This window comes from Pristiophorus japonicus, chromosome 9, assembly GCF_044704955.1.
Source record: "Pristiophorus japonicus isolate sPriJap1 chromosome 9, sPriJap1.hap1, whole genome shotgun sequence".
Lineage (NCBI taxonomy): Eukaryota > Metazoa > Chordata > Chondrichthyes > Pristiophoridae > Pristiophorus > Pristiophorus japonicus.
In genome coordinates, this window is record NC_091985.1 from 170,016,327 (window position 1) to 170,043,453 (window position 27,127).

At 46.9% G+C, this 27,127-nt stretch overlaps 2 protein-coding genes across 2 annotated transcripts in view; one reads left to right on the top strand and one right to left on the bottom strand.

Moving 5' to 3' along the window:
• Window positions 1-17,402, bottom strand: part of LOC139272756 (sorting nexin-5-like) — an 80,168-nt gene extending 62,766 nt beyond the window's left edge. The window contains exons 1-3 of the mRNA XM_070888868.1: window positions 17,385-17,402; window positions 17,250-17,288; window positions 1,806-1,904 (exon numbers count right to left, since the gene is read on the bottom strand). Coding sequence (XP_070744969.1) covers window positions 1,806-1,904; window positions 17,250-17,279 — 129 coding nt within the window. The 5' untranslated portion in view covers window positions 17,280-17,288; window positions 17,385-17,402. The remainder of the gene's footprint in view (window positions 1-1,805; window positions 1,905-17,249; window positions 17,289-17,384) is intronic.
• A 467-nt stretch (window positions 17,403-17,869) lies between these two features.
• mgme1 (mitochondrial genome maintenance exonuclease 1) overlaps window positions 17,870-27,127 on the top strand; it is a 42,239-nt gene continuing 32,981 nt past the window's right edge. The window contains exon 1 of the mRNA XM_070888869.1: window positions 17,870-17,955. The gene's annotated coding sequence lies outside the window, so the exon portion shown is untranslated. The remainder of the gene's footprint in view (window positions 17,956-27,127) is intronic.

The following is a 27,127-nucleotide window of genomic DNA, read 5'->3' on the forward strand; positions in this document are numbered from 1 at the left end:
GGTATAAAGAAATATAAAAGCAAGACTCATCACACACTTGTATTTATTTACGTTGCTTGTGTGTGTTAATGGAAAAGTAATTTGGAATAATTTTGGCGGGTAACAGAAAGTAGGGAAAGGCCACAAGTAAAACTATAGCGATAACTTTTATTAACGGACTATGAATGAATTATTTGCACAATGGATAGGTTCAGTATATAATCATCATAGGCGGTCCCTCAAAGCGAGGATGACTTGCTTCCACGCCAAAGAGATGAGTTCACAGGTGTTTCAATGAAGAACCGAATATGCCGATCCCGAACTACATCTTGAAGGGTGGAAGATGCCTGTGCGTGGATTTTTTTTAACGTGGGGTGACCGTTGCACACCAGCCACCACACGGGCTTGACAGAGCTAGGTCTTGGTCCAGTGGCAAGGATTACCCAAGACAACTGGAGACCAGCTCTGCTGCACGGACCTAGTGCGCACACATAGCGCAGTGTGGCTGGCCCGTGCTGCCCCTGGGCCCCGAACTCTCGCCTCTCCTGGGCCCCGAACACATCCCTCTATGAACTCTTGCTGCTCCTTAGCCCCGACCTCGCCGTTTCTGCTGTACCTGCCCCACTGCAGTCAGCCGTCGCCCTCCTGCAGCAGCTCGCGCTGCTCCCTGCAGTGGTGTGCCACCGCACGCTGCTCCCTCGAATGGCCCCGGCCTGCTGATGGTCTTGCAGGCCGGAACCATGCCTTGTATACAACACAATGCACGTGAAGGAACTAAAGACACAATGAACAATGGTGCGGTGATCCCAAAGTAGCCCTGTGAGTTACCCATTCTCCCCATACCAAATGCCAATAGAAAACCTCTCAGTTTCCTCTGGCATTGCTCGCAGCAAGTTAACCAGTGCATGACTATCAGGACATGGCATAATACTCTGTAATGCACCATGTATTGTTCCCTCCACTAAGGCTAAACAGTGTCCCCGCAAGGCCGCACAGCCTAAATAGCAGGCAAGCTCACAGTTTGACAGCTCTCCAGACTCTTGATCACAAACATCAACATGCTGGCTTGCTTCTTCAAAAGTATAATGGTGAGGTCACAGATGTTCTGGCTCGTGTGTCAAGTTATTTTTGTTGTTTTGAAGTGCGACACAGAGTTGAGTGCGACGGGTGAACATATAAACCGACTGGAAATGCCACTAAACACTAAAGAGCCATCGCCCCATCGCCCCCCCCCCCAAGTATCATAGGGCAGAAAACAATTAACATGTTACAAACTGCAAACTGTATTCTCTACTCAATTAAATAATAAGATTTACTTCATGAAAGTTCTAGACACATAGTGCAGCCAATTATTTTTTAACCTCGATAATCCTCGCTATTACGATGCCTTTCACTGGTCTACTTGGAACTCCTACACGGCAAACAAGCCCCAGGTGGGCAGAGGAAACATTACAAGGACACCCTCAAAGCCTCCCTGATAAAGTGCAACATCCCCACCGACACCTGGGAGTCCCTGGCCAATGACCGCCCTAAGTGGAGGAAGAGCATCCGGGAGGGCGCAGAGCACCTAGAGTCTCGTCACCGAAAGCATGCAGAAATCAAGCGCAGGCAGCGGAAAGAGCGTGCGGCAAACCAGTCCCACCCTCCCTTTCCTTCAACCACTATCTGTCCCACCTGTGACAGGGACTGTGGCTCTCGTACTGGACTGTTCAGCCACCTAAGGACTCATTTTAAGAGTGGAAGCAAGTCTCCCTCGATTCCGAGGAACTGTCTATGATGATTTCATTGGTGGAAGCTAGACATCTTGTACTGAGGGGCAGACCTACCTTGGTGTGAACTGTGAATTTAACTTTCTCTCTCTCACTGAGAGCATCGGGAATATCGACCACCAGCGCGGGATCAGCCTCCATGGATACTGAAGCTAGCTGAAATTAAACAGGAAACATCGTTCAGCACGAGGCAAGTTAATACATGATAGTGTAGGATAACTCCCATCGGGGTTACCAAATGGTAATTTATTGGCTCAGCACCGTTCATATGAAAAGTAGAATTCAAATACTTTTTGCGGTCACAGCAATATTAAATGTCCTCCAATCTTTAACCACACTGAATCAATAGTAACAGCTTTAACCATTAGAAAATGGTGACACATCCTCCCTATTGTACTTAACTACTTCAAGATGAGAGCTGTGGTTGATGATGGGGAAAGATATTCTTTGCATCAAGCACCACCAAGCATTCCCGGGTCAGGTATAGCATGGGCAAGTTAGAAACATCTGTTATGTTCCAACAATGTGCATCAACTCCAAATATCAGAAGATCACCACAACTTGCATTTATATAGTGCCTTTAGCATCGTAAAATGTCCCAACGCTTCACAGGACCATTAACAAAATGACACCGAGCCACATAGCAATAATAGGACAGGTGGCCAAATAGAAACGTTTAAAATTCTGACGGGTTTAGACAGGTTAGATGCAGGAAGAATGTTCCCGATGTTGGGGAAGTCCAGAACCAGGGGTCACAGTCTAAGGATAAGGGGTAAGCCATTTAGGACCGAGATGAGGAGAAACTTCTTCACCCAGAGAGTGGTGAACCTGTGGAATTCTCTACCACAGAAAGTGGTTGAGGCCAATTCACTAAATATATTCAAAAAGGAGTTAGATGAAGTCCTTACTACTGGGGGGATCAAGGGGTATGGCGAGAAAGCAGGAATGGGGTACTTAAGTTGCATGATCAGCCATGAACTCATTGAATGGCGGTGCAGGCTCGAAGGGCCGAATGGCCTACTCCTACTCCTATTTTCTATGTTTCTATGAAGGAATCTCTGAAAAGGAGGAAAGATTGAGAGTTAGGGAGAGAATTGCAGAGCTCAGGGTCTCAGTAGTTGCAGGAAGGGTCACCAATGGTGAAGCAAAGGGAGTAGGGGCTGGACAAGAGACCAGAGCATCCTGTAGCCCCCGCACTGTGCTCCCTCCCCACTCCTCACATACCAGCCAACCAACGATGTGGGCACAGTGATATTGCAATTCAGTGCGAATTTATTGAATGGTGGGAAGTTGTGTGATGTGGAAACTAACCCATGAGGAACTGCAGAGAGACTGACCAAATTACAATCATGCAGGATCCTTACAACCAGAAACGGGCAACCTTTTTCATAGAATCATAGACATTTGCAGCACCGAAGGAGGCCATTTCGGCCCATCGTGTCCGTGCCGGCCGACAGAGCTATCTGGCCCAATCCCATTTTCCAGCTCTGGGTCCGTAGCCCTGTAGGTTACGGCACTTCAAGTGCACATCCAAGTACTTTTTAAATGTAGTGAGGGTTTCTGCCTCTACCACGGTTTCAGGCAGTGAGTTCCAGACCCCCACCACCCTCTGGGTGAAGAAATTGCTCTTAAAATTTCCTCGAAACCTCCTACCAATTACTTTAAATCTATGCCCCCTGTTTATTGACACCTCTGCTATCCCACTCTATACAGGCCCCTCATAATTTTATACACCTCAATTAGGTCTCCCCTCTGTTCCAAAGAAAACAAACCCAGCCTATCCAATCTTTCCTCCGAGCTAAAATTCTCCAGTCCAGGCAGCATCCTGGTAAATCTCCTCTGTACCCTCTAGTGCAATCACATCCTTCCTGTAATGTGGTGACCAGAACTGCACGCAGTACTCCAGCTGTGGCCCAATGAGTGTTTTATATAGTTCAAGCATAACCACCCTGCTCTTGTATTCCATGCCTCGGCAAATAAAGGCAAGCATTCCGTGTGCCTTCTTAACCACCTTATCTCGCTGGCCTGTTACCTTCAGGAATCTGTGGACATGCACGCCAAAGTCCCTTTGTTCCTCCACACTTCTGAGTGTCCTACCATTTAATGTGTATTCCCTTGCCTCTTTAGCCCTCCCCACATGTATTACCTTTTTAATCCCATCAGTTGGATGTGAACCCAGAAATCTAAGAGAAAGAACAACCCACTTCAACATGTATTCCCCGGAGGTAAAACCTTCAAATGCACGCACAGCTGTAGTTACCCATTCACAGAACAAAAGTTTATCCACACAAAGTAACGCATAGAATCAATCAAAAAGATGGGCAAAGTACTAAAGAGTACAAGTACTTGAGAGATCGGTCAATGAGGTTAATGCACCATCTCCAGAAAGCTTCTTGATTCATCAAAGAAGTTTTTGAGTGCCAACAAGGTCTATTTTTTTCCCCTTCAGCAGCCTATAGTCGAGTGCATCTTTTGGAATAAAACATTACAAAGTCGAATTCACGAGCCTCTAGAACCGAGGGAGTCCGCTTGCATTCTCATCAGCATTAAACAACCGCCCCCCCTCCCCCCCCAGTCCTCTTACAGACGATGTTTTCCCCGGTGTCCTGCCCAATATTTATCCCTCACTAAATCTGATCACGACCACACTGCTGTTTGTGGGAGCTTGCTGTGCACAAATTGGCTGCCGTATTTCCTACATTACAACAGTGATGACACTCACAGTAACCAATCTACGCACAGCAAGGCCCCCACAAACAGCAAATGAATGAATGACCCAGATAATCTGCTTATAGTGGTGTTGGTTAAGGATGAATATCGGCCAGGACACCGAGAACGTCTTGCTCTTTTCTTTTTAAAAACAAACATTCACTTGAACAGGCATCTCATGGGGTTAACATCTCATCCAAAAGATGGCATCTCCCACAATGCAGTACTCAAGCAGTACTGTGTTAAACGGTCAACCTAGATCGTGTGGGGCTTGAAATCAGCCTTACACAAGAGTGGGTTGCGCTCTCGTCAGTCAAAAGGTTGTGTGTTCAAGTCCCACTCCAGGGACTTGAGCATAAAAATCTAAGCTGACACTCCAATGCAATGCTGAGGGGGTACTGCACTGTCAGAGGTGCTGTCTTTCGGATGCAAATTGGCTGCTGCGTTTCCCACATTACAACAGTGACTGCACTCAAAGTACTTCATTGACTGTCAAGTGCTTTGGGACGTCCCAAGGTCGGGAAAGGCACTATATAAATGCAAGTCGTTTTTTTTTTTTTTAAATGAGCTTGTTATAACAAGATTTAGTCAATGCACATTTTTTATGGTTCCCTCACTAACAAGAACATGTAATTTGCTGCAAAGCACCCGCTGCTTTTAATGCTTCACTCTGTATGCTACACGTCGGTTCCAACTCCCTCAGTAGCAGAGAATCCATTCAAAACACATTGCCTATAACACATTACTCATTTGAATAGGTTTCTCGTACAAATCTCAATGATCCTTCCTCCCAAGAGATCTCAGTCCAATTTGCTCCGGAGCCAATGGCTGGGTTTGTTTTACAACTTTTGATGAGCGTTGATATGAAGTGAAGTGGCCTTGCATGGATGCCACAGTTGCAGAATAAATGCAGCCTGAAATTGGACTACGCTCCGCACTCGGGAGCAGGTGGGAATTAACAGCAGCCCACGCACCTAAAGGCTGGCACTTCATCTGGTGACGTGCCTCAGTCCAAGCATTAAACTCCTTCACCGAACAACCATTTAAACCACCCAAACACCCATCAGGGCAGAGACCTTTTGGCTGCTGAGATTACTGGGCATGAAGTGTTTTCACGTATCAGTTTTCCATGTGTATTTCACTCACTATCGCAGGCAGGTTAGCACATCCATTTCTGCCCGAAATAAACTGAGCACTCAAGGCACGATAACACTAATGCAAATGGCTAATGGTTATTGCGCTTAGGCCAAAATAAGTGACTCTTCATTTTAAACGTGGAAGTTTTAAGTGGTGGGGACTGTGTAAAACTTGGATTTAGTTTAATTATAAATGCCCTCCTTTTATTAGTCCACAGCAACAACACTACAGGTTGGATCTCCCTTATCCGGCACCATCCCTCGTTCGGAATGATTCCGGTGGCAGTGGACGCATGCGCAGAACCCGACCGACCTCCATCCCGACTTTGGGGCCGCTCAGACACTCGGACCCCGCCAAGGGCCTACCGACACTTCGGGCCTGCCCGGAACACCGACCTCCCCCCTCCACCCCCCCCCAATCCCAGACCTCGGGCCGCTGACTTCCCCTCATCCGGCAAAATCCCTCATCCGGCACAGGCCAAGTCCCGAGAGTGCCGGGTAAGGTGTAGTATGATTTGCCATGAGGTCAAGCATGCACTGAACTGATGATGGCTGAAAGTTGCATTAACAAATTCAGAGTTTAATTTTGTACATTTTTTTTTAAAATTTTATTTTTTTTTTTAAAAACATGTTGCAGAAGTAGCCCGAATAATCAACCTACAGCTCCACGAGGCTGTTTCAGGATCCGCAAGTCCGCTTTGTAAAAAGAATGAACTAGCAGTTTTATAGAAACACATCACATCGTCAGGATATCCCAAAGCATTCTACCAACCAACCAGTGAATTACTTTTGAATTCCAGTCACGATAGGCAAACAGTAAATAATCTACACTCAGTGAATGAATGAATAAACAGATAATCTATTTATAGTGGCGTTGGTTGAGGATGAATGTCGGCCAGAACACAGAACTTCTTGCTCCTCTGCAAACAGGATCATTGGTTTTTTTTTAAAAACATTCACCTGAACAAGCAAACAGGGCCTGGGGTTAACATCACATCCAAAAGATGGCATCTCCCACAATGCAGTACTCCCGCAGTACTGTGCTAAACGGTCAACCTTGATCGTGTGGGGCTTAAAACTAGCCTTACACAAGAACATAAGAAATAGGAGCAGGAGTCGGCCACCTGGCCCCTCGAGCCTGCTCCGCCATTCAATATCATGGCTGATCTGATCCTGGCCTCAACTCCACTTCCCTGCCCGCTCCCCATCACCCTGGACTCCCTTATCGTTCAGAAATCTATCTCCACCTTAAATATATTTGATGACCCAGCCTCCTCCTTCTGACTCAGAGATGTGTACTTCACCAACTGAGCCAAGTTGACATTTAGCTCAAATATTTATCAGAACTAGAATAATTCCTTTAAGAGTAAGGTTAATTTGGGGGGCCTGAGGGAGAACAAGGCAAAAGAGCAAGAGTGAAGTTAAAACACTCCACACAAGTAGCACATAATCGTACAGCACCTCCTCCCTTGGTTATATAAAATCTACAGCACAGAAACAGTCCCAGCTGGTCCACACCGGTGTTTACGCTCCGCACAAGCTCCTCCCACCCCTCTTCATCCAGCTCCTTCAATATATCCTTCCATTCCTTTCTCCCTCAAGTACTTAGAGCTGCCCCCAAAAGGCAGCTATGAGAGATCCACATTCGCACCACTCAGTGCTAGGTTTCTCTTGAATTATTTTTTGGATCAGTGAGCACCATGGACAAATCCAACCCCGTCCTTCCCCGCAGGATGGTTTGCTCGACAGTGATCAGGAGTGGATATCCTTGGCCAATTTACCCCTTCTGGCCAGTCTTCGTGTTTCTGTTACCACCCAGGCTGAAGTCAGCACAGACCTGGAATCAAACCTGGAATCCTCTTGGTCTGTACATTCGCTCACTGGCAAGCACTCTACTCAGAGCTCCTTCACGGCAAACGAGCCAAAGGTGGGCAGAGGAAGCGTTACAAGGACACCCTCAAAGCCTCCCTGATAAAGTGCAACATCCCACCAACACCTGGGAGTCCCTGGCCAAAGACCACCCTAAGTGGAGGAAGTGCATCCGGGAGGGCGCTGAGCACCTCGAGTCTCATCGCCGAGAGCATGCAGAAATCAAGCGCAGGCAGTGGAAGGAGCGTGCGGCAAACCTGTCCCACCCACCCCTTCCCTCAACCACTGTCCGTTTCACCTGTGACAGAAACTGTGGTTCTCGTATTGGACTGTTCAGTCACCCAAGGACTCATTTTAAGAGTGGAAGCAAGTCTTCCTCGATTCCGAGGGACTGCCTATGATGATGAATGCAGTCCGAGGGACTGAAGGAATCTGCACATTTCTATAACTAGAAAATATGGTTCTTTAGCCAATTAATTATCGAGAAATAGTCTTAAAATGACCCAAAAGAGCATCTCAATTTTCCCAGTTTTAGAAGCATTTATGAAATTGTGACTAATTGTTCATTTACACTTCACGGTTGGGGTTGGTGCAAAGCAGTTTTGGCTCTGCACAAACACGGAGCTGTTGCAGTCTTGCGTAAACCCCATGTTAAGGCTCTGAAGTTATAGCAACAGTTTTGAGGCCTGACTCTGGATTTAGACTGCATTTTTACACTATTGCTGCAGCAAAACCACTTCACACAGACACTGCAGTAAATGTTAATACTAGAACCATTGAAAGTAACATTTCACTACAATAGCCTGCAATTTGAGGTCAGCAGCAAAGCAAAAGGTGTTAGCCCCTGGCCCTGAAGAAGCTTCGTACAAGGATCTCGCGATCTGTGTGTGTTGAGAAGTTTGGGTTTTCTGACATTCACTTCAAATCAACAGAGTATAGTGGGGATCTCCTAGTGCGAGCTGCTGTGACGTCAATAGGCTGTCTAAGCAGCCAATCAAAACACAGAATTCTCAGACAGCAAACAAGGAAATGGGTAAGCTCATAAAATTCAAACTTTAAGAAAATGAGTAAACATAGATTGGGGCTCCCACATGGGAAACAGCAAACCTGAAATAAATGAACAAACTTAAAATATATATTTTTAATAAGTTTCTTAATTTTAAACTTATTAAAATGGATAAATTTCACACTGCACAAAATTAAAATTAGTTTTTCAGGACCATTACCTCGGATCAGCAGTCAATACTCTTAAAATCCCAGTTACACCAAATCCCTTTGGGTCTAACGGAATTGGACAGTGTAATTACCGAGGAGCCGACGTTTGTCACTTTCCCTGATTTGAGTGATTACACGGATTGCTGGGTGTTGGTGGGGGGGTGGGGGGGCACAGTGCAGCCAGTGGTCAGAGCAGTGAGTGACAGACCACAACTTCAGCATTTCCAAATCCCAAAGTTGCAGTCAGTTTCAACGGCGGAATGACGGCCAACATTGCCAGTTCATCGTCATCCTGACCACAAATTCTGGGTCATTATGTGGAAATTGCCAAGGCTCGCACCACAATCTTCCAATCCTCCTTGGATATGGGAGCGGTGCCAGAGGACTGGAGGATTGCAAGTATTACACCCTGTTTAAAAAAGGGGGTGAGGGAGAAACACGGCAACAACAGGCCAGTCAGCTTAATGTCAGTGGTAGGGAAACGGAGAGATAATGGGCTAGATTTCCCCCAAGCAGTTTTGTTGCCGCAGTGACCTCAAGCGCGCCGACTTTGCGCGCTGGAAACGGCGCCGGCAAAAAAAGATTCACCCCATCCTGGCCGCTGCGTACAGTCCCCGGAGTCGTGGTGTGGAGGCTGAAGGGGTGGGGCGGGCGGAGCAACAGGCCAGTGCAGAAAGCACTGCCAGAAGCTGCGCGCATGCTCCTGCCCTCCCAGCATGTTCTGCGGGCTGCGAGCAGGACCCGATGCTCGCAGCCCCTATCCTTGGCCGAAGGGACGCCCCGATCTTGACGCAGCCTATCTCCGGCCGGCCGGCTTGCTGAGTTCCCGGGCAGGTAAGGACTTTGCTTTTATTTTTTTTTTTTATTAGCGGCTGTGCTTTAAACTTTTGAGGAAGAGGAAGAGCGAGCGAGAGGGAGGAGAGAGACCCACGAGCTGTGATTCCTCTGGTTGCTTGGCGCATGCCCCCCACCCCCCTCCCCTCCCCGAGATGCCCCGGCCCAGCAGCTGTGACTTCTCCGGTGCACGTCTTCCCTCCCTATCCCAGGCCGAATGGCCTCACGCACAGGCCCGCCCGCTCGCTGCCTTTCCCGGGCACACTTTAAAGATAAGGTAGGATTTACTTTTTTTTTTAATTAGTATTTTAATGGTTTGAGCTTTTCCCTGCAATGTTTGGTGCTTGGTTGTTGAGGTCCTCTCCAGTGCCCTTCCCTCCCCTAACGTACGCTGCTTTTGCTTCACTGCCCGCAAGGCTTTTCCAGAGCTGGCTACATATGCTGACCTAAGTGGATTTGGAGTACGTTTTTGCTGACCAAAGTGACATAAATGGCCAAAACTGGCAGAAGTATCTGGGAACGCCCCCTTTTGGAAAGAAAAAAAACTGACCTTAAAAAAAATCGTACCTAACTGACTTACTCTGGAGCATTTTTTAGGGGGAAAATGGCATTTTCTAACTTACACCAGAAAAAACTTATTCCAAAAAAATTGATGCAAGTCATGGCAAGTTGGGCCCAAAAATCCAGGACAAAATTCATTGGCATTTGGAAAAATATGGGTTCGTAAATGAAAGCCAGCACAGAATTGATAAAGGCAAATCACATTTGACTAACTTGATTGAGTTCTTCGCTGAAGTAACGGAGAGGGTTGATGTTGTGTATATGAACTTTCAAAAAGGTGTTTGATAAAGTACCAGATAATAGATTAGTTAACAAAATTAAAAGCCTATGGGATTAAAGGGACATAAGAACATAAGAAATAGGAGCAGGAGTCAGCCATACCGACCCTTGAGCCTGCTTCGCCATTCAATACGATCATGGCTGATCTGATCATGGACTCAGCTCCACTTCCCCGCCCGCTCCCCATAACCCCTTATCGTTTAAGAAACTGAATACATTTAAGACAGAAATAGACAATGTGCCAGCTTCCATTGCTCTCGTAGGCAGCAAATTCCAGATATTTACAACCGTCTGATTATGCTCTCTAGTTCTAGTCTCCCCCATCAGTGGAAACATCCTCGCTGCATCCACCTTGTCAAGCCCCCTCATAATCTTATACATTTCGATAAGATCACCTCTCATTCTTCTGAATTCCAATGAGTAGAGGCCCAACCTACTCAACCTTTCCTCATAAGTCAACCTCCTCATCTCCAGAACTGTCCAACCTTTGACCCTCCATTCACCACGACATTTCTGCAGTTACCGACCTGCTCAATCACACCCTCATCACCACCTTTGATGCCCTAGTCCCTGTTAAGACCATTACTCTCTCTCACCCTGGCCGTTCCCCCTGGTACAACCTTAAGTCCAAGGGACGCAGAATTGAACGGATGTGGTGGACAACTGGTTTAGCCATTCACCGCCAGATCTGGCTGGACCACTATCGGCTCCTGCTCTCGTCTGCCAAAATCGCTCACCATTCCATAATCATTCTGGAATGTAAAGATAAACCCTGGCTCCGATTCTCCACCACTAACTATCTTTTTAAACCACTCTCACCTTTGACAATACGTGTGAGGAGCTCATGGAGTTCTTTGTCTCCAAGATTGAGACCATCCGTTCAGCTGCCTCTGCCTTTCCTTCCCCTAGCCCACCGGGCCCAACTTCCTCTGAACAACATAATAGTAACAGGAGTAGGCCATACGGCCCCTCGAGCCTGCTCCGCCATCAATAAGATCATGGCTGATCTGATCATGGACTCAGGTCCACTTCCCCACCCGCTCCCCATAACCCTTTACTGTTTAAGAAACTGTCTATTTCGGTCTTAAATTTATTCAATGTCCCAGCTTCCACAGCTCTGAGGCAGCAAATTCCACAGATTTACAACCCTCAGAAGAAATTTCTCCTCATCTGTTTCAAATGGGCGACCCCTTATTCTAAGATCATTCCCCCATCAGTGGAAACATCCTCTCTGCATCCATCTTGTCAAGCCCCCTCATATACGTTTCAATAAGATCACCTCTCATTCTTCTGAATTCCAATGAGTAGAGGTCCAACCTACTCAACCTTTCCTCATAAATTAACCCCCTCATCCCCGGAAATCAACCTAGTGAACCTTCTCTGAACTGCCTCCAAAGCAAGTATATCCTTTCGTAAATATGGAAACCAAAACCGCACGCAGTATTCCAGGTGTGGCCTCACCAAAACCTTATATAGCTGTAGCAAGACTTCCCTGCTTTTATACTCCATCCCCTTTGCAATAAAGGCCAAGATACCACTGGCCTTCCTGATCACTTACTGTACCTGCATACTAACCTTGTGTTTCATGCACAAGTAACCCCAGGTCCCGCTGTACTGCGGCACTTTGCAATCTTTCTCCATTTAAATAATAACTTGCTCTTTGATTCTTTCTGCCAAAGTGCATGACCTCACACTTTCCAACATTATACTCCATCTGCCAAATTTTTGGCCACTCACTGAGCCTGTATATGTCCTTTTGCAGATTTTGTGTCCTCCTCACACATTGTTTTTCCTCCCAGCGGCAGCTTGGATAGAAAATTGGCTACGTGACAGAAAGCAGCGAGAGTAGTGGTGACTGGAAGGAAGTATACACTGGTGTTTCCCACGGGTTGGTATTCACACCATTGCTCTTTTTGATATGACCTAGACTTGGACATACAGGGCATAATTTCAAAGTTTTCAGATGACACGAAACTCAAATGTCGTAAACAATGAGGATAGAAACAGACTTAAGGAGGACATGAACAAACTGGTGAAATGGGCAGAAGAAATTTAACGTAGATAAGTGTGAAGTGATACATTTTGGTCGGGAGAATGAGGAGAGGGAATCTAAACTGAAGAGTACAATTTTAAAGGGGTTGCAGGAACAGAGAGACCTGGGGGCGTAGGTACACAAACCTACGAAGGTGGCAGGGCAAGTTGAGAAGGCTGCTTAAAAAAAGCAACGGGGATTATTGGCTTTAAGAGGCATAGAGTACAAAAGCAAGGAAGTTATGCTAAACATTTATAAAATACTGGTTCAGCCTCAGCTAGATTAGTGTGTTCAATTCCAGACACCACACTTTAGGAAGCATGTCAGGGCTCTAGAGAGGGTACAGAAGAGATTTACTGGATTGGTTCCAGGGATGAGGAACTTATGTGGATAGACTGGAGAAGGCAGGGTTGATCTCCTTACAGCAGAGAATGTTAAGAGGAGATTTGAAGAGTGTTCAATGTCAGTGGCAGAAGGGTCAGAAACCAGAAATAGATTTAAGATGATTGGCAAAAGAACCAGAGGCAACATGAGGAAACTTAAAAACAGCGAGTTGTTGTGATCTGGAATGCACAGCCTGAAAGAGCAGTGGGAGCAGATTCAATAGTAACTTTCAACAAGGAATTGGATAAATACTTGAAGAAGAAAAATTTGCAGAGCTCTGGGGAGAGAGCGGGGGAGTGGGACTAATTGGAGAGCTCTTTTAAAGAGTTCACAGGCATGGTGGGCCAAATGGCCTCATGCTATGCTGCATCATTCTGTGATTCTACAAAGCATTTTAAAACTACAAAAGTCACATAACAAAGCACTCATTACAAATAGTTTTAAGATCTGAGATATACCTGAAGCCCTTCGACCTTGCCAGCTCTCGTGGCCTCACTACTCCCATCGTGTCAATCGCAGATAAGGCCATCTCTGCCCACTTCCTCGTATCGTTCTCCATCCACATCCAACCCCCACCCCTACCTACTTCTGTGTCCTCCCCTAGAAAAAACTCTCTCCCGACTCGATCACAACAGCACTTATCAACTCCCAACTGTCCAACCTTTGGCCCTCCATTCACCACGACATTTCTGCAGTTACCGACCTGCTCAATCACACCCTCATCACCACCTTTGATGCCCTAGTCCCTGTTAAGACCATTACTCTCTCTCACCCTGGCTGTTCCCCCTGGTACAACCTTAAGTCCAAGGGACGCAGAATTGAACGGATGTGGTGGACAACTGGTTTAGCCATTCACCGCCAGATCTGGCTGGACCACTATCGGCTCCTGCTCTCGTCTGCCAAAATCGCTCACCATTCCATAATCATTCTGGAATGTAAAGATAAACCCTGGCTCCGATTCTCCACCACTAACTATCTTTTTAAACCACTCTCACCTTTGACAATACGTGTGAGGAGCTCATGGAGTTCTTTGTCTTCAAGATTGAGACCATCCGTTCAGCTGCCTCTGCCTTTCCTTCCCCTAGCCCACCGGGCCCAACTTCCTCTGAACAACATAATAGTAACAGGAGTAGGCCATACGGCCCCTCGAGCCTGCTCCGCCATCAATAAGATCATGGCTGATCTGATCATGGACTCAGGTCCACTTCCCCACCCGCTCCCCATAACCCTTTACTGTTTAAGAAACTGTCTATTTCGATCTTAAATTTATTCAATGTCCCAGCTTCCACAGCTCTGAGGCAGCAAATTCCACAGATTTACAACCCTCAGAAGAAATTTCTCCTCATCTGTTTCAAATGGGCGACCCCTTATTCTAAGATCATTCCCCCATCAGTGGAAACATCCTCTCTGCATCCATCTTGTCAAGCCCCCTCATATACGTTTCAATAAGATCACCTCTCATTCTTCTGAATTCCAATGAGTAGAGGTCCAACCTACTCAACCTTTCCTCATAAATTAACCCCCTCATCCCCGGAAATCAACCTAGTGAACCTTCTCTGAACTGCCTCCAAAGCAAGTATATCCTTTCGTAAATATGGAAACCAAAACTGCACACAGTATTCCAGGTGTGGCCTCACCAATACCCTGTATAACTGTAACAAGATTTCCCTGCTTTTATACTCCATCCCCTTTGCAATAAAGGCCAAGATTCCATTGGCCTTCCTGATCACTTGCTGTAGCTGCATTCTATCCTTGTGTTTCATGCACAAGTACCTCCAGGTCCCACTGTACTGCAGCACTTTGCAATCTTACTCCATTGAAATAATAACTTGCTCTTTGATTTTTTTCTGCCAAAGTGCATGACCTCACACTGCCCCCACCCAGCCCTGGCCACACATCTTTCTCCAATCTCCCCTCTTGACCTATCCGAGCTCATCCTGTCCATGAAGCCCACTTCCTGTTCCCTTGACCCTATTCCCACCAAACTGCTGACCACCCAACTTCCTTTTCTGGCTCCCACGTAAGCTGACATTGTTAACAGTTCTCTCCCCTCAGATACTGTCCCACTCTCTCTCAAATCTACCGTCATCACCCCTCTCCTCAAAAAAACAACCCTCGCCCCTCTGTCCTTGCAAACTACCGCCCCATCTATAACCTCCCTTTTCTCTCCAAAGACCTTGAACTTACTGTCACCTTCCAAATCCGTGCCCATCTTTCCTGCAATTCAATGTTTGAATCCCTCCAATCCAATGTTTGAATCCCTCCAATCCAGTTGCCATGCCTGCCACAGTACCAAAACATCTCTCAATGAGATCCTTTGTGTCTGTGACAAAGGCAAGCTATCCCTCATCGTCCTTCTGGACCTGTCTGCAGCCTCTGACACGGTTGACCACTCCATCCTCCTCCAACGCCTCTCCACCATCGTCCAGCTGGGTGGGACTGCACTCGCCTGGTTCCATTCTTATCTCTCTCATCGTAGCCAGAGAATCACCAGCAAAGGCTTCTCTTCCCATCCCCACATCGTTACCTCTGGTATCCCCCAAGGATCTATCCTTGGCCCCCTCCTATTTCTCATCTACATGTTGCCCCTTGGCGACATCCAAAAACACAGTCAGTTTCCACATGTACACTGACGACACCCAGCTCTATCTCACCACTACTTCTCTCGACCCCTCCACGATCTCTAAATTGTCAGACTGCTTGTCCGATAACCAGTTCTGGATGAGCAGAAATTTTCTCCAAATTATTGGGAAGACCGAAGGTCATCGTTTTCTGTCCCCGCCACGAACTCTGTTCCCAAGCCACTGACTCCATCCCTCGTTCCAACTCTTATCTGAGGTGGAACCAGACTGTTTGCAACTTTGGTGTCATATTAGACCCTGAAATGAGCTTTCAACCACACATCCGCAGCATAACTAAGACCGCCTATTTCCACCTCGGTAACATCGCCCGTCTCTGCCCTTGCTTCAGCTCATCTGCTGATAAAGCCCTCATCCATGCCTTTGTTACTCTAGACTTGACTATTCCAATGTACTCCTGGCTGGCCTCCCACATTCTACGCTACATAAACTAGAGGTGATCCAAAACTCGGCAGCCCATGTGCTAACTCACACCAAGTCCCACTCACCCCTGTGTTCGCTGACCGACATGGGCTCCCGGTTAAGCAATGCCTCGATTTTAAAATTCTTACCTTTATTTTCAAAAGCCTCCATGGCCTCGTTCCTCCCCATCTCGAATCTCCTCTAGCCCCATAACCCCCACCCCCAGAGATGTCTGCACTCCTCTAATTCTGCCCTCCTAAGCATCCCTGATTGTAATCGCTCAACCATTGGTGGCTGTGCCTTCTGTTACCTCGGCCCTAAGCTCTGGAACTTCCTGCCTAAACCTCCCCACCTCTCTTTCCACCTTCAAGACACTCCTCAAAACATACCTCTGCCACCTGCACTAATTTCTACTTATGCAGCTCGGTGTTAAATTTTTATTTTTTGGAGGCGTTTCACTACGTTAAAGGCTCTATATAAATGCAAGTTGGTGTTATTGCATGCGCATCCACAGAAAAGGGACTCATTTCTGAGTTTACAAAATTAGAAGTGGACCAAACTTATTTGCTGTATTATTTACAGGCCATAGCAAAGGGAAAGTCAAGGGAATTGAGCACAGCTACACACCACTCAAATGAGCAGAGCTCAGCTGCTTTCAAAAGATGTGAGTATTGATAACCGTTGTTTGCTCTCCATCTTGCAATATTTCCTACATTACAACAATGACTACATTTCAAAAGTACTTAATTGTGTGTGAAGCACTTTGGGACATCCGATGGTCATGAAAGGCATTATAAAAGAAAGATATGCTTACATTTATATACAGGGTAGCAACTTTCACAACCTCAAGATATCTCAAAGCTCTTTACAGCTAATGAAGTATTTTTTTTAGAAGTGTAGTCATAGTTGTAATGTAGAAAATGAAAGTCATTCTTTCTCATCATCCGGTGAACTGGGATGAAGGGGAGAAGAGAATGTGGAGTGTAGGAAGGAGACAGAAAGCAACTCCAGATTCGACCTGCATAGCAATGCAAAAAACAATTAGCCAGATCCCCACTGCTAAAAACACAGTAAGAGTTCTCCAACACAAGGCATATCAGACCCAGCACTTGTACAGCTCGTCGTATCTGCTGCAAAGATGCTTAATGTCCCACAGTGACTACACTCCAAGAGCACTTCATTGGCTGTAAAGCGCTCTCAGACGTTTGTGGTCAGTGAAAGGCGCTACATAAATGCAAGTCTATCTTCCTTCCTTACCAGTTGTTTTTTTATTATTTAAAGAGAACTGCAAAAAAAAGAAGTGCAATGACACAGGACTGCCTCCGCCCATAGCCCACAGCCCCAGGTTTAGGGGGAGCCAGGGCAGATTGCAGCAATCCCCAGAAGTTGCAGCAAACAGGAAGGAGCGCAGAGACTGCTGTGTAAACCACAGCTCACTTACCTTGTTACACTCACTCGGCTCATCAGACATATCTCCCTTCTGCAAAACACCAAACACAGCAATGTTAGACCAAGCGGCGCGCTCCCTCTCCCAAACCCAGCTCCTATCTATAGCCCTGAACGCGCGGCCACTCACCCACACAGCCTGCCTGCGCTGCGCTGCACTCTGCTCAGCCGTCCCGCCCTTACCGCCTTCCCATTGGTGCGGCGGCCTCGCCTCGCCGCCGTCTTGCACGGCCATTGGTCCTGAGGCCTGTCAATCAATCAGCGTGCCCGAGAGGGCGAAAAAAAATCCACAATGGGGAGCGGCTCCGCCCACACTCGTTCCGTCACGGCGCACGCTCCGCGCTCGGCCGGCGCCGTGCATTGTGGGGGTTGTAGTGTCTCTGGGCGTGCCGCGCGGTGCATTGTGGGGGTTGTATTGTCTCTGGGCGTGCCGCGCGATGCATTGTGGGGGCTGTAGTGTCTCTGGCCGTGCCGCGCCGTACATTGTGGGAGGGGTTATCGTGTCTGTGTCGTGCAGTGCATTGTGGGAGTTGTAGTGTCTCGGGCCGGTCTGTCCATGCCGCGCGGCGGTGGCGCGAACTACAATTCCCAGCCTGCACCGCTTTCCCCCCCATCTCTCGCCGCTCGCGGGCAGTCGGTGTCTCCGCGCCTTCTGGCGGCCGGGTTACCGTTACCGGCGGGCGAGCAGCACCGGTTGGGAAGTAAGTACGGCCTGTTGGTAGTTCATGAGCGGGGGCGGCTCCCATCAGGGCCCGGTGCCCCCCAGCCTCAGGGCCAATTCAGCGGCGAGCGGCTGCACCGGCGCTTCATGGCTGACGGTCAGTGGGACAGCGGCATTTCGGACAGAGCCCGGTGTCCGGACACGGCTCCACCTCAGGGCAACTCCTGCCGTCCGCCCGGGGCCTCAAGGGTTCAATGATGAGGGAAAGTTGTATCAGAACAGAGGAGCAGGAGGCCCTTCGGCCCTTCGGCCCTCGAGCCTGCACCACCATTCAATATCATGGCTGATCATTCCCTCAGTACCCCTTTCCTGCTTTCTCTCCATACCCCTTGATCTCTTTAGCCGTAAGGGCCATATCTAACTCCCTCTTGAATATATCCAATGAACTGGCATCAACAACTCTCTGCGGCAGGGAATTCCACAGGTTAACAACACTGAGTGAAGAAGTTTCTCTTCATCTCAGTCCTAAATGGCTTAACCCTTATCCTAAAACTATGACCCCTGGTTCTGGACTTCCCCAACATCGGGAACATTCTTCCTGCCTCTGACCTGTCCAGTCCCGTCAGAATCTTATGCGTTTCTATGAGATCCCCTCTTATCCTTCTAAATTCCAGTGAGTATAATCCTAGCCTATCATAGGCAGTCCCTCGGAATCGAGGAAGACTTGCTTCCACTCTAAAAGTGAGTACTCAGGTGACTGAACAGTCCAATATGGGAATTACAGTCTCTGTCACAGGTGGGACAGACAGTGGTTGAGGGAAAGGGAGGGTGGGACTGTTTGCTGCACGCTCCTTCCGTTGCCTGCACTTGATTTCTGCATGCTCTCGGTGACGAGGCTCGAGGTGCTCAGCGCCCTACCGGATGCACTTCCTCCACTTAGTGCGGTCTTTGGCCAAGGACTCCGAGGTGTCAGTGCACTTTATCAAGGAGGCTTTGAGGGTGTCCTTGAAACGTTTCCTCTGCCCACCTGGGGCTCGCTTGCCATGTCAGAGTTCCGCATAGAGTGCTTGCTAAGGGAGTCTTGTGTCGGGCATGTGGACAATGTGGCCCGTCCAGCGGAGCTGGTCGAGTGTGGCCAGTGCTTCAATGCTGGGGTTGTCACTATTCAATGAGATCATGGCTGATCTACCTCAACTCTAGTTTCTTGCCCGCTCCCCATATCCCTTGATTTCCCGAGATTCCAAAAATCTATCAATCTCTATCTTGAAAATGCTCAACGACGCAGTATCCACTGCACTTGGGCAAAGAATTGCAAAGATTCACAATCTTCTGAGTGAAGAAATTCCTTCTCATCTCTGTCTTAACTGGCTGACCCTTTATCCTCAGACTGTGTCCCGTCCCCCCCCCCCCCCCCCCCAGTTCTAGACACACCAGCCAGGAGTAAGAACCTCTCAGCACCTATCCTGTCAATCCCCCTCAGAATCTTATATGTTTCAATGAGATCACCTCTCATTCTTCTAAATTCCAGAGAGTTATGGCCCAATCTACTCAATCTCTCCTCATAGGACAAGCCTCTCATCCCAGGAACAATCTAGTGAACCTTCGTTGCACCGCCTCTAAGGCAAATATGATAATTCTCAGATAAGGTGAGAAAAGTGGTTCTCAAACTTTTTTGGTTGAAGGACCCCTTTTCAAATGGATTAGTAATCACGGGCCCCCACATCTATATTATAATACTATATAATGCACATAATATGAAAGTGCTGCATGAAAACTCCTTCCCTTACAGCATTGTGGGAGTACCTTCACCAGAAGGACTACAGCGGTGGTTCAAGAAAGAGGCTTGGCACCATCTCCTCATGGGCAATACATTCTGGCCTTGCCAGCGACGCCCACATCCCAGGAAGTAATTTTTTTTAAACTCCCCTCTTTTGAACAAGGCTACACTCACCTGGCACCCACCACCAGCAGTGGTAACTACGGGGCTACTTGGCGATCTTCATGTCAGCATTCCTCCATGCGTTCTCCCCTCCGAGGTGAGACAACCAGCCCACTGCGCTGCACATGTGGTGGCTGCATTCCACTCCTTCCTCCCAGCGCGCACCAAGCCAGCCTTCAGCCGCTTGCTCATTTGCTTACTATTGATCATGTCGCCCACCTGTCAGGCCGGCCCTGCTCGGTACTCGTGTTATTTTGTGGACCCCCCTGGAAAGTCTCTACGGATCCCAGTTTGAGAACCGCTGTCATAGACCAGGCTTGTATTCCCTTGAGTTTAGAGGTGTTTGAAATAATAAAGGGATTCACTAGGGTAGATACTGATAAACTTTTCTCTGGTGGGGGAAATCCAGAACAAGGGGGCACAATCTTTAAATTAGACCCAGGCCATTCAGGCATGAAATCAGAAAGCGCTTTATCCCCACAAAGGGTAGTGGAAATCTGGAACACTCTTTCCCTGCCCCCCCCCCCAAAAAAAAGGCTGTGGATGCTAGAGGTCAGTTGGAGCTTTCAAGACTGAGATTGACATATTTTTGTTGGATGAGGGTGTTGCGATACGGAGCAGAGACGGGTAAGTGGTACAGACCAACCATGATCTAACTGAATGGCAGAGCCTCCTGTTCTTCTGTATGGGGATATATAGCGAGCACACGGTACACAGTGGGTCCGCTATAATGTAACTGCTTGTAGCGACTCCCCATCGACAATGGACACTTTGTGAAAAGTCCCTGTGCCGTGTGATTCCGTGGTAGCTAGCTCATTCCTCTTATTGGAAGTTTAAATGAAGTTCACATGGCAGCATGAACTCTTGAAATGATCGCGTTAACTTTGCAGTAGTTGCGGTACCGCTGGATAGTGCAGTTGGTGCGCTTGTTGGAAGTTTTGGACAAGTTATACTCATCCTGCAATGTGGAAATCATGTTGCAGCAATGGCAGGTGTACCGTACTACCATAAAAGGCCTACCAGTAACTCACGTGTTCAATTTGATACATAGAATATGATGTTGCCGCCGCCAAAGTTTGTGTACAATGTTATAGTTCACAAAAAGATTTTAAAGATTATATTGCATATTGTACTATTTTGGATTCTGTTTTTATGAACACTATACATATTAGGGAGGGTACCTAATGCAATATAAGGCATTGCTCGCCACATAACTCCTGAGTTTTGGCAGCTGCGATGCAAGAGATTTATAGTGCACCAACATGCTTGGCATGTGTATTCATGCATGTTTGAATTGAAACTTAAGGAGTTTAATTATTACTGAGCTTTTGGATAATTTCAGGCAGGCTTGCCGGTGTATATTTCATGAATAGCTGTCTACTTCTAACCAAGTGCGTTTACAAAGGGTTTTCAAAGGGTTTCCCCCAGTGGAATGAGGAACCAAGGTGTACGGCAGTGTCTAACTCTGGGAATGGAAGTGGCCCAGTACCTCCTCATGCTGCATCAGTCGCTGGCCTTGCAACAACAGGCACCATGGTTATTTATGGGACGGGTGCTTGCTCTTTCACCCTCTCGCCCTATATGAACTGAGGGGCATCTTCATTATTCATGCTGGTTCCTGCTCTTCCCCTGTTGATGGACACCCCTCGCTGTGGCCCGACTCTGTGTGGAAGTGGACCACTGGGCAGTGAGGTTTTTGAGCCCTCTGCCATGCCTAATTCCCCCTATTGTGGTGTGTGTGGACAAGACAACATCAAGAGCAACTTGTATTTATATAGCGCCTTTAACATAATAAAACATCCCAGGACGCTTCACAGGAGTGTTATAAAACAAGGATCTGACACCGAGCCACATAAGGGGAAATTACAGCAGATTGGTCAAAGAGGTAGGTTTTAAGGAGCGTCTTAAAGGAGGAAAGAGGCAGAAAGGTTTAGGGAGCGAGTTCCAGAGCTTGGGGCCTAGGCAATGGATGGCATAGCCACCAATGGTTGAATGATTAAGATCAGGGATGCTCAGGAGGGCAGAATTAGAGGAGCGCAGACATCTGGGCGGGGGGGGGGGGGGGGGCTGGCTGGATGAAATAGAAACACAGAAATTTACAGCTCAGGTCATCTCGGTCCATCGTGTCCGCTCCGGCCGACAAAGAGCCGCACGGCCCTTGGTCAGCAACCCTAAAGGTTACATATAAACCTATGAACAGTGGCGGAAAGGCAAAGAGCACCCAGCCCAACCAGTCCGCCTCACACAACTGCGACACCCCTTATACTGAAACATTCTACACTCCACCCCAACCGGAGCCATGTGATCTCCTGGGAGAGGCAAAAACCAGATTAAAAACCCAGGCCAATTTAGGGAGAAAATATATGGGAAGATTACAGAGATAGGGAGGGGGCGAAGCCATGGAGGGATTTGTAAATAAGGATGAGAATTTTGAAATTGAGGCGCTGCTCAACTGGGAGCCAATGTAGGTGAGCGAGCACAGGGATGATGGGTGAGCGGGACTTGGTGTGAGTTAGGACATGGGCTATGGCTGAGTGTATGATCTTAGCCGAGGGGCTCAGCTGTACATACAGCTGGAGTTTCCACATTCTCTGTGGTTGTGCACTACTGCACATTGTCTTCCCTATAACTGCTCCTCAAACGTAATAGCAATGCACAGTTCTCTGGTAAATCGTAAGCATATCTGTGCATGAATATGGATTTACCCGAGTGCTATGTATTGCCCCTCTGCGATGCTGTCCCAAACTGAAGTATTGTTAAGGTGCCTTAAGGCTACATTTATAAAATAAAGTGAATCGTAAACCGATCTTAGCTTGCCAACCTTCCCGGAGGCTAGTGTGTTTTCTCCTCTGTCGCTCCTACGTTTGATGCACAGGTGATACACGTTCCCACTATCTTCAGTCCACCGCTCCAGTGTTCACTGGAGGGTGGTTCTTGGCTCCGAAAGGTGTGCATTCTTCGTTGTAGGATCTCTTCCAGTCATATCACCAAAGCTCCCCATTTATACTATAAATGGCCCATTTTATGCTGTAAATGGCACAATTTTATGCTATAAATGGCACGACTTTGTAAAGTGTAGATGAGCAGAGAGACCTTGGTGTCCATATACTCAAATCCTTAAAGGTGGCATGGCAAGTTGGTGAGGTAGTTAAAAAGCATATGGGTTACTTGGGTTTATAAATAGAGGCATTGAATATAAAAGCGAAGAGATCTTACTAGAACTTTATAAATCACTGGTTAGGCCTCAGCTGGAGTATTGTGGACAATTCTGGGCTCCACACCAGGAAAGATGTAAAGACCTTTAGAAAGGGTACAGAGGAGGTTGACCAGCATGGTATCAGGGATGAGGGACCAGTTATGAGGAGAGGTCGGGAAAGTTAGAACTGTTCTCCTTGGAACAGAGCAGGGTAAGAGGTGACCTAATAGAGGTTTTCAAGATGATGAGAGGTTTCAATAGAGTAGATTGAGAAAACCATTCCCTCTGATGAGTGGATCAATAACTGGAGGTAATAGACTCAAAATCATTGACGAGAGATCTAGAGGGGAGATGTGGAAAAATGTTTTCACTGAGAGTTGTCAGGATCTGCAATGCTCGACCTGAAATGGTGGTGGAAGCGGCTTCTGTAAATAAGTTTAAAGGAGAGCTGGTCAGGTAGTTGAGGATGAGGCACTTACAGGTTATGGACAAAAAGCGGGGATGTGGGACTAAGCACGACTGTTGTTTCAGAGAGCCGGCACAGGCACGACGGACCGAATGGCCTGTGTGGTAAGTTTCGATCATTCCATGAAATGGAACTGCTCCAGCACGTGTGCTTGCTGCAGCAATCGCATCACCCTGTTCAAGAGCAGGACAGCTTTATGGGCAATTACCAACCCTGCTGATACTGGATAACTAGCCCCTTGACCCCACGCACTCAACGTTCAAAGGTCATTCCATGGTGATTACATTTAGTACTGAACAATTTTGCATCATTGCACCGAGCTGGTTAAATGAAGTATGGGCAGAATGCTGTGTTCATCCCACGAAAGGAACACCTTAAAGACTCATTGGTCATCTGTTGGATAAAATGGTGTTCTGTGAAAAATATCCTCTCTCATTACAACAGTGACCACACTTCAAAAGTACATCATTGGCTGTAAAGCGCTTTGAGATGTCTGGTGGTTGTGAAAGGCACTATATAAATCTTTCTTTTTTTGTTCCACTTGTAAGTAAAATGAGGCATAATTTTGTGAAGGGAACTCCATGTCCCACTGCAGCTCATTGCCGTCTCATCCTCAAGTACCTGTGTATCTCTTTATAAATCACTGGTTAGGCCTCAGCTGGAGTATTGCGGACAATTCTGGGCTCCAAACCAGGAAAGATGTAAAGACCTTTAGAAAGGATGCAGAGGAGGTTTACCAGCATGGTGTCAGGGATGAGGGGCTTCAGTTATGAGGAGATGTTGAGACGGCTGCAGCACAGAAAGGTAACTGAGAGACTGGGGGTGACCATGAACACAGCTTCGGTGAAAGGCTTTGGAGATGTCATTGTGCTATTTCGTGCTATTTCAGGCACCATAGAACCTTTTGCTGCCTTGGATATTGAGGTTCCTCTACTGATTACAGATAACAGGCTGCAATGTTTTCCGCAGTTTCAATAAAAAAGTGTACTTACTGATAGTACCTCTTCTAACTTAAAGTAATTTACCTTCTCACTGAACACTAATTTTAAGATATTATCACCATTATAAATCAACTTTAACAAATAAACAAAATATCTTTTTACTTGATATTTTGACTTCAACGTTGTCATGGCAATTGTTTTAAACTACAGCCTCATTTTGTGACTTACTACCAGCTAAAACCAGTCCTTTATGTAACCTGCATTTATGAACATGCTAAAACTTGTGCTGCTGCCATGCGTGGCATTTCTGCACAGTCAGTTGTATTAAGGAGGAACATTATAGTGAGTGAGTGTACTGCCAAAGTAAAGCACTTGTCCCATGTCATTTTTAAAAAATCACAAAGTGTTTCTCTTATCCGTTAGGAGAAATCTTATTTATTTTCTGTTGTAGTCAGTCCCCCCCATATCACGTCTCTTGTTGGGAACAGATCTGAACAGTTGATGCCAGAAGCAGATTTGTTCTCTCAACACTGGCCTCCTCTTCAGTTGTATCATTCAGTATTTCTGTGCAGGCCCAGATATGAAGTTTAAAATGAAGCACATTTCAAATGCTAAATTCCGACAGGTGTTTAAGCAACTAATTGTCGAGTTGTCTTGCTGTGGCACCTCGCAAGCATCCTGTAAAAGCTGAGAGGCTCCACATCAACTCTTGCTGAAGTGACCTCTTCCTACACGCGCTTGTACATTGCAATGTCCTGAAATTACAAGGTGCTTTGTAAAATGAATATACACTAAATGAGATATTCGCAGTTGGTGCCAGCCTTCTTCATGGGTGTCTCTGAACAGTGAGCGTTAGCTGCTTTACAGAGGGGCGTCGGAAGGGGTTGGGGAATGCTGGGTGGGATGGTAACACCGTCAGACATGATCCTGTCCTTGTCCGAGATAAGCGCACACACTGGATTAAGCACAGAACCGCGCCTGTCGTTTTTGGTTTCCCTGCACATAGTGGCCTGTTGTGCCTCGGCTGGAATCAGCTAACCCAACACAAACCAAGTATTGAATCCGAGTGCTTTAGTGAAACGATGTGACCTATTTTTTTTTTAACCCACTATTCTATGGGGGGGGGGGGGGCAGCTGTAGTAATATAATTTTTTCTCCGTTATTTCCTCCCTTACTCCCAATATGCCAAGAGACTGGCCGCCTACTCGAGATTATTGATCTTTTGCCTATTTGAAGGAATCTTTTCCAAAATCGGGGCATCGGTATGCTGTGAGGTCAGAGAGTATCCTGCCCTCTGACATGTTGGAGCTGTGATGTCCTCGACAGTCAGTCACTTGGGGTACGATAGTGTCATGGTTTTGTTACTGCTCTAGTAATCCAGAGGCCTAGATGGATAATTCAGACAATGCGAGTTCACATGCCCCCATGGCAGTTTGCAAAGTTGAATATAGTTTTAAAAAGCTGGAAATAAAAAAGCTGCTATCAATAAAATGTGAGCAGGCTGTTGGATTGTCGGAAAAATCCACCTGGTTCACTAATGCCCTTTAGGGAAGAAAACCTGCCATCCTTACGCCGTCTGGCCTATACGTGACTCCAATCCCACACCAACGTAGCTTTATTCTCCAAAAAGCAATTGAGATTATGGGCCTTTCAAATCTACTCTCTATTTTTGCTTGCTAGTTTTTCTCTGGTGATGTTCTCTCCTGGTCTGAAGTCATTGACCCTCTTGCTGAATATTGTTCGTATGTCGCCCTTGATTGTGTCAGCAGGTTCTTTGACTGCGGAGGGCTTCACAGCCTGATTCTGCCCTCCACAGTTGGACAAAAACCCGAGGTAATTTTCCCTCTGTGACCTAGGGGGTGGTGAGACCAGCTGTACTTGCACCCTGGCTTTGATTACCTAAATCACCACAGACCGGTGTTTGAACCCAACACCTTCCTGCTCTGTATGGTGCAGCCACTCGTTGAACAAGCTTGGTCAGCCATTGGAATTGCTGTAAACACCATATTTTCAAAGATATCTAGGAATAGTGTCAGCAGTTTGGTTATCTAGTAATGGGTGTAAGTTGTAAGATGGCCATCGATTCTTACTGGGGCTCGATAGAAAATACATGAAGACGAGCTGTGAGATTTGATGTATATTCCACAAGTGGGCAGACCTAATCATTTATGAATGATAAAGATTTTGAAACTGTCTGGAGAAACTTCTATACTCTGGAGTTTAGAAGAATGAGAGGTGATCTCATTGAAACATACAAGATCCTGAGGAGGATTGACAGGGTAGATGCCGAGAGGTTGTTTCCCTGGCTGGAGTGTCTAGAACCAGGGGTCACAATCTCAGAATAGGGGTAGGCCATTTTAGGCTGAGATGAGGAGAAATTTCTTCACTCAGAGGGCTGTGAATCTTTGGAATTCTCTACCTCAAAGGGCTGTGGATGCTCATATACTCATGTTTGAGTATATTCAAGGTTGACACAGATTTTTGGACTCTCGGGGAATCAAGGAATATGGGGATCGGGCAGGAAAGTGGAGTTTAGGTTGAAGATCTTATTGAATAGCGGAGCAGGCTTTAAGGGTCAAATGGCCTACTCCTGCTCCTAATTCTTATGTTCTTATGTCCAAAAGAATCCATATCATAAAAATAGGAAAGAGACTTTCCTTTTTCACTGTC